The sequence below is a fragment of the Bradysia coprophila genome (genome assembly GCF_014529535.1).
Source record: "Bradysia coprophila strain Holo2 chromosome X unlocalized genomic scaffold, BU_Bcop_v1 contig_79, whole genome shotgun sequence".
Classification (NCBI taxonomy): Eukaryota; Metazoa; Arthropoda; class Insecta; order Diptera; family Sciaridae; genus Bradysia; species Bradysia coprophila.
In genome coordinates, this window is record NW_023503370.1 from 860609 (window position 1) to 875446 (window position 14838).

Consider the following 14838-nt stretch of genomic DNA (forward strand, 5'->3'; position numbering starts at 1 on the left):
CGATCGTTTGAAAATATAAGACAAAGTTCGCTTTGTTTACTCTGAAAATTTGTTTTTAATAAAATAAAAGGAATGAACAATTTATAATAAATCAAGAACTGCTTTGAGCAATACCATTTGATGATATTTTTGTAACAATTCCGCAAATTCTTTCTCAAAATAGAACGAATTCAGACTTCTCAGTTCTCAGTAATAAGTCTGAATTTGATCGATCTAGGCTTCGTAAGACCTTTTTTTATTACTGGGGCACAAAAAAATATTGAAAATCAGTCAGTCAGGGGGCCTGACCCACCAAAAAAAAGGTCGCTATTAACTTTTTAAAGTCGAAAAAGTTTTGAAGGCGAATTTCTATCAAAAAGATAATAGCTTTCTAATTGCCGAAAACGGGCTTGCTTTTCTGAAAATGTATTTTGATATCTTACACCAACTACTTTCCGTCGAAAGTATTCTGATATTCATTTGCTAATCGCGAGGATCCCATTTCATCGACTTGTATCTATACATAGTAGGAAATATTTTCAGAGTCTTATTCTTGTTTTTTTTTTTGCATCGTAACTCCAACGACATACTAGGGTCAACGTTTGTGCGCATTTTTATTTATAGATAATTTGGCGCCCCGATTTTCGATTTTTAAGCGCCCCTTGGTGGAATTTCTCACCTGCACAAAAATCCTTACTTTAGTCCCTGAACGAAGTTATCAAAAGTTAATCTCCCATTTTTAATTTTTTTATCTCAAGAAATGTTTTATTCTTAAAAAATTCTTATATCCATAATTTGGTGTTCTATTACTTCAGTTTGGTGCTGCTTCATGTTTTCGTATACTACTTTTCACGAATATAGCGGCCATTTTCACGACTACTGATTGTAGGTATAGTTTCAATTTCTTTTGAACAACCAAAGCTTTGGATCAACATATTACAATTCCTTTAGATTTTTCAATTGGCACGAAAAATTGTCACGCAGAAAAATATTCGTTTTTTTGATGATTTCTCTGAACCAAAAGTTTTTTTTTTTAAACTAAAACAAAAAAGTTTTACTTTTAAAGTAAAAATTGGTTTGTGGGCGATAAATTATTTAACTTGGAGTAACCTTTGCTGATTTTGTGAATTTATGTAATCTGCACAGGTCTCACAAACCAATTTTTCCTTTAAAAGCAACACATTTTTGCGTGCTTTGATGGTTTTACTTCTTAAAAAGAATAGTTTGGTTCCGAAAAATCATCAAAAAACGAATATTTTTTCGACAAAATGTAAGCTACAAATTTGCAAAGGGTCCATCGCTCTTAATGAAAATGTGTTGAAATTTGACAAATTTTAGAATTTTAGTAGAAACTCTTAGAAATTATGGAAATGTTAAAATCTGACACTATTCTTTGGAACGATGGAAATAATTTAATAGTACTTTATTTCATATGGAGTAGGATCCTCGAGCGACAGCGAGAATCCTACTCCATATGAAATACAATGCTTTATTGCATGAGCGAAAACGAGACAACAACATATGACTGTTTTGACAGCGAACGATTAATGTATGAATTAGCGCTCTAGATAAGTAATTTTTCGGGGAATCACACCGCGAATGCAATAAATTAAATTATTATCGCACAATGTACCCGATGCGATGATGGTATATCCTGTGACATTGTCAGGATAGATTTTTAATTAATAAAATAGAATTGGATGAATGATGACAAATTTATTATTTTCAATGCGTATCGATGTTAAATACCGACAAGCCCAAAACGTCTTCAGGTAGCAATATATACCACTGTGGAGTGAAAATTTCCAAGATACAATACGAAAGGTAGACAGCAGCTGCTGTGCTGTCGAGAAACTCCTCAATTTCCGACCTGCGATTTCATTTTTGCTTTACACAAAAGCATTTCCGGTATTATAAACGAAATATTGATTAATTACATCGTTGTTAGGACATTTTAAATTTTACGTGTGGCCCCGAAAGTAAGAGCTTTAGTCGCATTAGTCATTTAAATTACCTCAATGGGTGCATTGAATGAATTTAGTTTTCTTTGTTTTAATATTTTCTCACACGTGCAGAATAAGAACAATCCAAAACATGCACATTCTCGTCGAAATGTACTAAAAGTCTTAGCGACTCACAAGCCATTATAGTGTTAACATTTTTAATATTTTTCGCCTGCACTGCCTGCACTCAACACTATAGACTGTGATTGTTAGAGCAAGCAAACCGAAGGCCAATAACTTGTCATTGAATATTTTCAAAAGATGTCAACCATTGAAGAAAAATTTAACAAAAAATGTACATGTTACGGTAATGCATTGGTTACAGAAGAAAATAGAACTTTTCATTATTTTTCACGAGTTTTCGTACTTCCAGCATGTAAATTTTTGCACATATCTGTCTTGAAAGGTTTTCACATGTAAGTTAAATTTACTAAAAATTTCCTCGATTATGTCAATCAAAAAGTTTCAACCGACAAAGCTGCCGAAAATCGTTTTCCCCATCAAATTTTTCGATTTTTAACGACAAATCATAAAAAATGTTTCTGATTTCAAATTTCGCGCGCTTACTGTAATATCCACCACCGTCATTTTTACGTTGTCATCATTGGGTTACTTGACATTTCGAATTAAACATCTGTAACACCGATAGAAAACGTCATCTGATTTTTCTTTCAATTTATTTCTAAAATGGACCTGAAAATTTAACGCGGAAGTTTTATGTTTTGTGTAAACCGAGTGTAAAACTTTTAGTGCACCGTCAATAATTAAAAATCAAATCAATTGCAGTGTTCTAAACAGATTGTGACCAATAATGGCTGATGCCGACTGGAAAAAACGTGTTGGTATCAATATCAATTACTCAAGTTCCGGCGAAGAAGATGATGACCTTAGGTAGGAAAAAAATAAAAATATTTTTTTTAAAGATAGTCGAACGTGCCAAGTAATATTCGATTGTAACTCCTTTCGACCGGGCAACTCTACGCCTTCCACATAACATTTTCATTTCGTGCGGTGGAATCCAATTTCCCTTGCATCATGAATGTGCGTTCTTTTTTTTCTGGTCATTGTTTTTGATCGTGGTTCCAAATTTATGATGTAATTCTGTGACCGCTATGTTTGGCTATACAACAGGTTTTTTAATGATATTGCAGAGATTCGTTTTTGGAATTTTGGTGTCTTCTTCTCAAAGTTTTTTTCGGCAATTTTCTGATCGCTGTGTGTAATTTGATCGGGAAAATTTTTGTTGGGAAAATGTCAACAGACTCGTCAAGTTAAGAATTTTAGGATTGCCTTGTGATGAGTGGTTACACTCTATTTGTGGACTTTAAACTTGATCTTGCTAATAGTTAAATTGAAAAGTTTTATTATTGGCAACAGGTCGATTCACATTCATTTCCACGAAAGAGAGTTTAACATCTTAATTCCATTACTTAGTTATCAGCAATTAGATTCCCATTTCGTTTGGCGAGTTTATGAAAATCGAAGATAAACAATTCTGATTTCGTATCAGAAAAGACTCGTTTAGCATTCTTGTTCAAATTAGGATTTCGGCAAATAAAATTTTCAGATACATTCATTTTGATCCGGTTAGCCTAAAAAAAATACAAACATCAGTAGACCCCATCGTATACGCGTCTAATAAAATCTCGTCTTTTTTTCGAAGATTATTCGTCTACACAGTCATCACTCATTACACTCATTTTTAGCAAATTATTGAATAACACACTTTATGCACACAACACTCGTTCGTCCTATGATAAGATAAGGTCTGTAACAACATGGCATTATTTTATCTATTGCAATATAAACGTAAAAAGTGTTCACCAAAAAATTTTTCTCTCTTCATTTTGTTGGAATAAAATCAGTTATTTGAGTAAAGGCATGAAAACGACCGGAATTAAAATAATCCCGCGGATCTCGTAACGCGCACGTACAACGCACAATGCAAACAGTTTAGTCATACCGAATTTTTGATTGCGTCAAAACGTGGACAAATACATGGGAACACGACACATTCGAATCTAGACAGCATCATGCTCGAGAACGAATAGTAAGTTATTGTGGAATCGTTGAATCGTGAGAATAGATCCTCTTCTTCCAAAGTATTGCAGTTATAAAATGTCATCTCTGACGTATGTTGCATCGTCAATAGGCGGGAGCATATGTTCCACCTTGTTGTTTAAATATCACCATAAGACCACAGACGAATTGGCTCAAGTAAATAATGTGATGTGATATAAACAACCGCAAAGCTTAACAAAATCACAATTTGATGTGGACAACAGTGACCGGGTCAATTTGATCACAACGGCCAACCAAACCCGTGGCAAAATGATAAATGGAAGGAATGTTCGTTATCTTAGAGGACTACATTTTTTCACATAGTTTCAGTCTATGCCAGAGAATATGGTGGAGCACTTCACCAATTTGTCGATTTTTTTTTTTTTAATTCGGCTGTTATCCGTGACATAAATCTGTGAATGTTGGTAATGTGTCATCCTCAGAGATTGTTTAATGAGTTATAGAGCATCACTGATTTCAATGCTTGACAGAGGCTCCTAAAATATTCCAATTTAACGTCAATTTTTTTTAAACAAAAACAAAACGAACTGACGTGATACTAACAAATCGAAAGGTACGACCGACATTCTGTTTATGCATTTAATGCCCCGATTCTTGAAATGTGGAAATTAAATTTTGTAAAATCAAAGTCGATTCAGTTTCCTTTAATTGACAACACAATTTGAATTTGCTAGACATTTTTTTTTGTTAACAAGTTCAAACATATGGTCTTTGAATTATTATTATTGGATGTCTATGCTGACATACGATATGCCGAATTATGTCTGGTTTTAAATGAGTGATATTTTCGTTTTACGCAGTTGAATTCTATGTATATTAAGTATATATATACAGCGAGTTCTATGTTTAGCCTTTTATTCTGTGTGTTTATTTATGCATATTTTGCCAAGTACATTAATTTCGAATGCAACTTGTTGCTTACTACAAAACTAATATATTTTTAAATAATCGCATAATCAGGTTACTGAAAATTATGTACTGCACTTCGGTACTGCACGTTTTTTTTTTCCTTTTTCTTTTTCTTTTCATTCAATTGGGTCAAAATTGTTATTGTCTGGTTGTGTATTTTCGGAAAATAAATGCGACAATATCGAAACATCACACAATAAATTTTTTGGGAGAGCCACTATACGACAGAATTTTTTTCTTGTGTTTTTTGAAAAAAGAAGGAAAAATCATGCTAACTTACTTGCTACTCAAATATTTCAATATTTTAATTTTTCGTTCTGCGAAATTTCCACAAATAAAAAAAAATGGTTGGTAACATCTTTTCAAACATGTACACAGCCAGTTCATTGAGATGGAGATAACAATCGTACAGTAGGTGGATGTAAATATTTAACGGCTACGTTTATTTTGGGTTTGATGATCTATGCCATGGGTCATGGATTTTATTTGAAGGAATCTCCGTTGCGTATATTACGACAAAAAATGAAAGCTCTTACTTTCTTTCAAAATAGAGAACGCAACATAATAGTGTTGCGACACCAGTCTCGGCACATGTACCAGTAGTATGATACGTATTGTTCATTCATTCATAAGAAAATGTAATTTAAGAAGATCTCCGTCTGCAAATACCAGTGGAATATTAGGGCATAAACCAGTGTCACAATCACATACAAGTCGCAATACCGGCTTGGTTTTGCCTCTTCGACCTGGGAGGAGAAACGGTTTGTGATTTCTTCTTCTCATATTCACTTTTCCACATAATTCCAATTTACATCGTCGAAACGATTGCAAGTAATCTAGTGTACTGCTCCCAATTAGTTCTGTCTAAGAGTGATATTTTTGGCGATCGAACAAAATCAGACATTTTAGGACAAGGGGTCACAGACATTATTGACTAATTGCTCATTCGATTCGTTGAACTTTTGCGAGTAAAACGTAGTACTACGTTTGGTGAACTTTAATTTGTCGTCGACGCTCGAGGTCATGATGTTTTCTCGCGACTAGTCGAATTTTGGAAAAAAAAAACTTTGTTAGTTAGCCTTGTAGGCCTTGAAGAGACGCACATTTTGAGTATAAACACCACCAGGTTTATGTTGACCTGTTGGTGATATCAATCATTTTAGGTGAAAAAATAGGTGATTTTCCCAAGCCCTGACCGGCTGCAGTGACGTAAGTCCGAGATATGGAACGTATGGTGAGAGCGCCTAGCCTCTGTAGTACCATAACTTATAACAACATCCTTGGATAAGTTTCACTGCAAAGGGTTTAAGTGACTTTAGTGGAAGTCCACCCCAAGTCGACGAAATGTTATCCCTTTCTTTCGATTGTTGTTCGCTTTTTTGAGGTTTTTTTTGCGGCTATTCATTATTTATTGCTGATAATAGTCAAATTAACTAAAATAAAGAATTTTTCGACGTATTTACGTTGTTCTTATACTCTTGGAACCCAAAGTTCGATCTAATCTAAGTTTTTTCCCAAAATTGTTTTACTCGCGAGAAAACGATTATGGGCCCCTTTTGGCAGACCCTTACTTCATGACCTCGAGCGTCGACAAAAAAATATATGACACCAAACGTAGTACCACTTTTTACTCACAACAGTTCAACGAATCAAATGAGCTATAAGTCAATAATATCCGTGACCCCTTGTCCAAAGTTATTCGAAGATTTCGCAATATCACTCCTAATATATACTTTCGGTCAGTAGAAAATGTTTTGGTTTGAATGCTTTGCGTTGAACTAGTTACCACATATTTCCATTATTATTCGTTTACATATCCCGACAATATCCATGCACATCTAACTTATCAAAAATTTTAATTGACGAACCTATAAACAAATTTTGAAAAACTGAAAAAAAAAATTATGAAAAAAGCTCGTTGAAACACCTGCAGTCATACTTGTCGAACAAGTACGGTTGATATGTTTTCGAAAAAAAATTAATTGTTCTTGGATACCTTCAAACAGATTGAATGGTTTTTGATTTATCCCTGCAACGCAATTGAAAAAATGCAACCGAAACCGACACAATGAAATTTCTTTTTTGAAACATTCATTTCTTCTTTTTATCTAAATTTTTCGCGATATACTTCCTTTGTTTGGCAAATGTTATCTGGTATAGTCTTTCTGTTCGAATTGTATGGTTATCGGTAATTTAATGCCAATTACCATAATACATTGGGCTGTTAATGCTATTGTGTTTTAGGAATTAGACACTATAGGAAGGTGAAGAAGGAACCGTTTTCCGTAAAAGCTTTCTGGGAAGCTCTGCATAGTAGTGTTGATGAAATCAGGCTTACATTTTTAGAGCTATGAAAATGTAATGAAGATTGTGATTGTGAACCAGATGTTTTGGGGGCGGTTTGGCATTTGATACTCATGTGATACATTTGTATATTTGTTTCTTCAGAAATTTAGGTATTTTTTGATGAATTTTATGGAACTTATAAGATTTAAATTTCTAAAAATAGACCCTGAACTTGAGGGGAGGTTGAAGTCGATGAACAAATTAGAAGCAATTTTCATCGTTTGTTATATTACTCAAAAGCTTGAGGTGGAGTTTCACCATTGTGAATAAAAATCTTGTTCTTTATTTCAAAAGAACTTTAAAATTGAAGATCTGGAACGATGTTACCAATTTGACAAACTTTACAGAGAGTTCTGTTTTCACTAAATCTATCTATCGAGTCGAATCGGGTACACAAATCATGAAACAGATGGATTTCACTTCTATAGACATATAGATCTTGTAATCTCCCCTTCAAATTCACCAATCTATGACAAAGGTCTGTGCCTCCGTAAACCGTTATTACATCAATTAAATTACATCTAACAATTTACGATTTTTCTTCCTCTTTCAGTAAAGTCGAGTTTCGAAAGAAGAATACCTCACCGGATTCAATTACCTCATTAGATGTGGAAAACGGCTACGAGAAATTAACATCCACCGAAGAATTGCTAACTAAATTCGAACAGTATGGCAGCACACCTCCTCGGACACGAATTAAAATTAAAAACCGCGACTGGGAGCGGAAGAAAGGGTAAGTTAAATTATGGATTAACCAGATCAACCAATGGTGCTTGATCTCCATCAGGTCAGTTTTCTAATTTGCACCATATTGTAGCTTTGTAGCTGTTGTTGTTTTCATTTCAATCATTTTTTAAATGTTGCAAAAGAAAAACCAAATGCAAAATATCGACGCTCTTTACGTTATCGACTGAATTTCTTCATCGGTTAACTTTACTATTTATTATCAGGCTAGCTAAGCTACAATATCACCGACAATCGTAAATGTATTTCCCCAGTTCTAATGACAATCATGCTCTCAATTTGTCTACATCGGAAACTGTAATTTCCGACGGATTCACCACCTCTATGTGGATCGCTAGTCGCAGCTCGTGATATCACATTTCTTATTCGATTTATCCTATTAAATCATTCGAAGTTGTTATGAATAAACCAACAGCCAATCACTTTTTATCTTCTTAGTAATACCAATTTACACAGAGCCACGACCAATGAAAATACTTGCTCACGACGTTATGTTTGACTTATCGAGCTAACATCAGTTGATTTAGATAGAATACGACAACTTCGTCTAAATGTATCATTAAGAGCAAACGATTATGCAACAGTGTTCCTTTACTTGATTGTGAAGCTAGCCGATGTGAATCATACTTTTATTTACAGAGAAATCACAACAAAACAAACTCGTGGTACTACCCGAATGGCTAGATCACGAGCCAATCGTCGAAATACGATGGATTGTGCCATCTTAAACGAAATGTTCATCGACGATGATAATAGCAAAGCAAACGACAAGCGATCCAGAAATTTGTTACGAGATTCAGAGCGTGAGGCTAAGCGCTCGTCTGTCCTAAATCCACCGGGCCCCATTGACTTAACCAATCCTATTACCTATGAGGAACGTGCAGAAAGTATGCCGATGCCTCGACCTTTGACGAAGAACATGTTGGCTATTGTTCCGAAATTGGTACGATCCGATAGTCATACGGTTGCCAAGATCACCAAATTGATCAAAATTGCTTTCAGGTCGAATCTTGTAATCGATATATGAGTGTAACATCACGCCCGGTCGGTTGTCGTACGTCAGCTCCACCGATTAGCTTCGGTTGCACGACAGACGAAGCCTTCGATCGAAAATTTCAAACTCGGCGCGATTTCCACGAAACATTTGCTAATCTAATTAAATTGGGCAGCACCACCAGTGATAAACAGGAAACAAAAATGTCGCCAGAAGACCATACATGGCAGACGGAATTGAAAGATTTAATTTGGCTGGAACTTCAGGCATGGCATGCGGACCGATCGCTCGATCAGCAGGATAAATATTTGTATACAGCCAGGCAGGGTGTGCCAGAGTTGTTGGAGAAAATACAAAATTATAAATTCCATCCGAAATATATACGCGAAGCGAGTGTCATCAGTACGGACAGTGGCAATGGATCGGATGGAAGTTCTCAAAGTCAAACGCCTGACGCAACAGATAACAGTGAGTGTGATAACCGTTATTCCCTTGGTTTGTGCTTAATCGAATCAAATACTTTGTTCCAGAATCGACGATCTGCCAAGATTGTTACTCGCTCTACTGTAAATATTGTCAACAACAGCAAGTGATAGCATTACGTGAAGTCGAAGAACTGCTAACTCGCCTCGAAGCAGCTGAGTCATTATATCCATCGTCCCAATCGATGGCATCCCATCATCCCATTTATCGCTGCGAATCGTTTGTTGGCCGAGTCAAAGCCATGTGTCTGTGGTACAATATCACCAAACACCAACAGTTAAAATTGCTGATGGTTGGAAAGTTGTTTAGAAAGTACACAATTTTGAATTTGTCTAATTCTTGACTTGCCTTTTTAGTGACAGTCGTTTTTGTTTTGTTTAAAGATTGCAAGGGAAAGACTTTCAATGGCCGACATCCGTACATATTCACCCCAGTGACAGTAGCACGTCATCGTCTGCACCGGACAATGACGATTCCGGAAGGGACTCTATCGATTCACGACAGTTGAAAATACCAACAATACCAAAGGTTAAATTCAATATTGAAGGTGATGGTCCCGGTTCGGATAGTCCAAGTGACAGTGCCAGCAGCAATGAGTGACGTCATTTTTTCGGCTTCGTAAAACATTTATCATAAAACCGTCTTTTCATCCTCACAGATCGTCCAAAGACATAACATCCCCCACTGAAATGCAACAGGAAGAGTATGATTCAAACTCAACCTTTACGCGTTACATGAACGACATCAACTTTTTCGAAAGTTCAAAGACAAAAGGGTACACACTATCCACATCCCCTTACCGGAAGTACATCGAACATATTTTAAAATCTCGTGGCCTGGGCAAATCGTTGGCGTTTTTGCATCGTTTGTACAATGTTGTGTTACGGAAAACGATGATCACATTGGAAAAGCCGGGAACGGAAGACGTCGAATTCGATATTGAAGCATTTTCGGAAGATTTGCCGCTAGCAGAGACACCCATTGATGCTGAACAGGTCGAAGAACTGAGACGGTTAGTTGTGAATTTTGGTCAACCAATGAACGATGTTTACAGATCGGACTTTGTTGACAGGTATGGATCATGGTCTCCGGAATCACAGACGCTCAATTTGCCATCATATGCGCCAACGTTTGTGTTCCTAACGGTTATCCCATTGGAAATTTTACATGAATACCTTCGAATGCGGATTGAATCAAAGCCGTTGACACCGAATCCACTCAGTTTAGAACAAGTGAGTTTTCCATTTCAAACTGCAACCGATAAGGAGCGACGAAAGCTAATTTCAAAATTTTTATCACTCAGCTCATGAAAGAATTGAGAGAGGGACTCATTCTGGCTATGACTCATCGCGAACGATACAGCAAGCACATTCACACCGCTTTATATGACAAAGACTCGGTGCTGGAAAAATATTTAGTAATTTTGGACGAATTTGATGCGACGATTCGAAATGTTTTCATGGTATGAACAAGCTTGCATCACAGTCGTTGGGATATTTTAAATTTCCTTTTCCTATTTGTCAGTTGTACCTGGACTATGTTGAACATTGGGTGTTGGAAGCGTCACCCGAAGCACATCGAAAAGCAGCTTTACATAAGGAATGGATGTTCTCGAAATTGATATGCCCGATGATATCTGGTCAGCATTCAGTGACGGCACATAAATTTTGTTCCATTGTCAGCAAACTGCTTGAACAAATCGGTAAGCGATTGATCACGCGAGCCCAAGAGCTCGACGAGAAAATCGAAGATACGCCGATCAGTTCAGCCGATGATGAGAAAAAGTGGCAAATTTTAACCATCTGTCGTGAGACCCAGTCTCTGTTTACGGTTGAACGGGAAAAGGCGCTCAAGATTCTCTATTTTGCAAAAACACTTTGCCGCGATTTGGAAATGTCCGATTTTCATCGAGAACACGAGGACTACGTTCACGGCACAACAACAATTTGCAGTGAAGTGAAAGAGTCGGTGCGAATGCTACAAGCTCAAGTGCTATCTGTGCGCCATAAACTAACTCAAATCGTTGAACATGTGCAAATGCGTTGCGACAATAAACATCTGACTGACATGGACGAACAGGATCGGTAAGTCATTTTGATAGATCGAATATTACAATTGAGTCATCACTATTACAATTGCACAGCATTGCCGTTCTGTCACGCATCCGGGAAGTGTTGCATCAGGGCTTTAAGTTCGGTTTCGATTATCACAAAGAAATTATTCGTTTGTTCGAAACGAAGGTCGTTGGGTGCAGGGACAAGACGTGCGAATTTAATTTGTCAATGGGAATCGTCCACTTTGCTAGAATGTGGATGCTATTCGTGACGCAACGATGCGAACGAGGCAGAGGCGTCAGACCCCGATGGGCTGCTCAGGGCCTAGATTTTCTAATTGCTGCATGTGATCCCTCCAATACAAAGCATTTAAACGAACAAGAATTTGACGATCTGAAATCGAAAATGGATGCGTGCATCAGTCACGTTGTTGGTATTGTACCAAAACCGGAAATACGCAAACGAGCATCACCTAGATCCAGAAAAGTTTCACCACAAACCGGTAGAGCATTGACACCGACCCGAACATCACTATCACCAAGACATTTACCAACTGACGATCAGAAAATGTACCAGCACCAGTTCAGTGTTAAAGAAGATCCTGTTGGTATGTCACCGACTAGTGCACCGAATACACCAACGCTGATACGCAAACAAACATCATGCGAAGTGGAAACGTCTGGTGTTACATTGAAAGTACCTAAACTCTACAGCTACAGTCCGGTTCTTCGGCAAATTCGTGTCAGAGATGCTGTGAATCGAGTCGATCTGGAGTTGGATCGACATTTGAGGGATTTGAATTTGATCGGTCAAGTGAAGACGCTAAACAATTCGGATAAGATTCACATTCGGGCTAGAAGTGTGAACTTTCGATGGCACCGTGGCATTAAGGTGAGTTATGTGAACCATCCCGAAACGAATTCACACGTTGATGATTTCTCCCATCTACGCTCTTGTGTACGACGAAATGCTTTCATTTGCAGATTGGCCAAGGAAGATTTGGTAAGGTGTACACTGCTGTTAATAATTCAACGGGTGAATTGATGGCCATGAAAGAAATTACGATTCAACCGAACGAAACGCGAGCTATCAAAAATGTAGCTGAAGAACTGAAAATATTTGAAGGGATCAGTCACAAGTACTTGGTCAAATACTACGGTGTGGAAATTCATCGGGTGAGTTGAACATTCAAAATGGTTGTGCTTTGACTAGAGACTCATATTAGCGTATATTTAGGAAGAGCTTCTGATTTTCATGGAACTGTGCTCAGAGGGAACGTTGGAAAACTTGGTCGAATTGTCGGGTGGACTGCACGAAGGTCTAACGCGGCGTTTTACGGTTCAATTACTATCCGCAGTTCACGAACTTCATAAGCACGGCGTTGTTCATCGTGACATCAAAACCGCCAACATATTCTTAACGAACGAAGGCAATTGCTTGAAATTGGGCGATTTTGGTTCGGCTGTTAAAATTCAAGCCCACACAACAGTAGCTGGTGAACTGCAGGGATATGTCGGCACGCAAGCTTATATGGCGCCAGAAGTGTTCACCAAAACGAATTCCGTTGGTCATGGCCGATCGGCGGACATTTGGTCGGTTGGATGTGTTGTGATCGAAATGGCATCGGGAAAGGTAAACTTTCGATTAAAATCGTTCGTGATGCATGCTTATATGTGACGCAATTTATTCATTTTCGTACAACAGAGACCCTGGTCGCAATTCGATTCAAATTTTCAAATTATGTTTAAAGTTGGCATGGGAGAGACACCGGATGCTCCGCCAAGTCTGTCCCAAGAAGGGCACGATTTTCTGGACCATTGTTTACAGGTTTGGTTTTCATTTTACATTTTTGGTTAGAGTGTCTACAGTATCCGGACATGTATCAGTAGTGTTTGTCAAAGTTTATCAATGAAAAAACATCTGGTACATGTTCGACTGGTGCGCCCACCCTAGATGGAAGTTTTGGCTTGTGCTTTAAATCGAAGAAAAAGTACGATAAAAGTTGACTTAAAAATTAACAAATTAAACATTTTCAGCACGATCCAAAGATACGTTGGAATGCATTGGAACTGCTTCAACATAATTTTTGCAAAGTAATTCAATGTTAGACCGATTGATTCGTTTATCAAAGGAATTCAAATCGAAAATCATTTTTTGTTTGTAGGTGGATCTTACTGTTGATTGTGGGTGCGACTATAATGGATTAGACGTTCGTCGAAATAACATACGTAAATTGAGTATTAAAAGTCAGATGAAATAACAAAAACCGAAATTGTTGTGTACATAATCACAGATAACCGTTTTTATTTTCCTTTGATTGCATCGTAATTCACCTCTTTGACTCAGGTTCATGAATCAGACTTTTTGTGTGATTTTATTGTGCGTTTATCAATTAATTATTATTTCTTTTTTAACTTTATTGTTTATGAAATGTAGAATGCAGTTCATGTGTGCTACGTAAACTATTTCAAATATTAATCGTATGTTTTTGTGATTTTGTTTTAAAAATATTTTAGACAACGAGTGGCCTAATGTTATACGAAAAAAAAAAGAAATGAAAATTTTGTTGCATAGGTTTAGTCTAGGCTAAGTGTATCGTTGGACAAATAAAGGAATTTTGGACAAGAAAATAAAATAATTTTGTGGTTCAACTGAAGTATCCATCAATAGTTGCGGGGAACGGTGAGAAAATCCTTTCACAGACAAAAAACGCTTGATCTAAGATCTGGGATCGGTCAAGTTCATTTCATGTAAAACTATAACTCAATCGCATTGCGAAGAATTTGTCAATGGTCTGTATTGTCGGTGGCAGTAAACTTTCGTTGCACATGTCAGTGCTGCAGGAGGGAATGTACTGATTTCATAATGTTAAATTTCTGCATCTGTTAATTGATTTAATTCTCATCCCTCCTATAGAGTGTGCAGGAAGCAAAAACCATGTTCGGACTATTACCAACAAGTACTCTACAATGCAATTTAATAAGTTTGTAAGTTTTACATGATCTGAAACGAAACCCTTCTCGAGCCTTAGTTAGAATAGGACACTTCATTTAGTACTCCTTTTGGTAAGGCTTTGGCACGGTTGGGAGCCAAAGCTTTAGTAGTTGGTTCTTTTGTTTGAAACTAGACCACTTTCAATAGATTTTTGAATTTTTAATAATCGTAAAATAATCGCACCGTGCATATTGCACCATGAGTTCTGATCGTTCCATTCGCCCTATTCGTCCTCCTTATAATATCGATT

The 14838-nt window shown here is 36.9% G+C and overlaps 1 protein-coding gene across 3 annotated transcripts; it reads left to right on the plus strand.

The window, feature by feature from the left end:
• Positions 1 to 2627: 2627 nt before the first annotated feature.
• LOC119070406 (mitogen-activated protein kinase kinase kinase 4) lies at positions 2628 to 14134 on the plus strand. Of its 3 annotated transcripts, XM_037174731.1 has the most exons (17): positions 2628 to 2708; positions 2769 to 2873; positions 7873 to 8052; positions 8703 to 9006; positions 9066 to 9525; positions 9588 to 9852; positions 9924 to 10136; positions 10199 to 10552; positions 10613 to 10772; positions 10844 to 11002; positions 11065 to 11624; positions 11684 to 12485; positions 12578 to 12769; positions 12831 to 13226; positions 13299 to 13421; positions 13631 to 13687; positions 13759 to 14134. In XM_037174731.1, exons 2-17 carry the CDS (start codon positions 2794 to 2796, stop codon positions 13852 to 13854), a joined length of 4401 nt encoding a protein of 1466 aa, XP_037030626.1. In that variant the 5' UTR covers positions 2628 to 2708; positions 2769 to 2793; the 3' UTR covers positions 13855 to 14134. The 3 variants fall into 3 exon arrangements, with proteins under 3 accessions (XP_037030626.1, XP_037030628.1, XP_037030627.1); XM_037174733.1 differs by having other exon boundaries at positions 2642 to 2873; positions 13631 to 13697; XM_037174732.1 differs by lacking the exons at positions 2628 to 2708; positions 2769 to 2873 and adding an exon at positions 3854 to 4032.
• Positions 14135 to 14838: the final 704 nt, after the last annotated feature.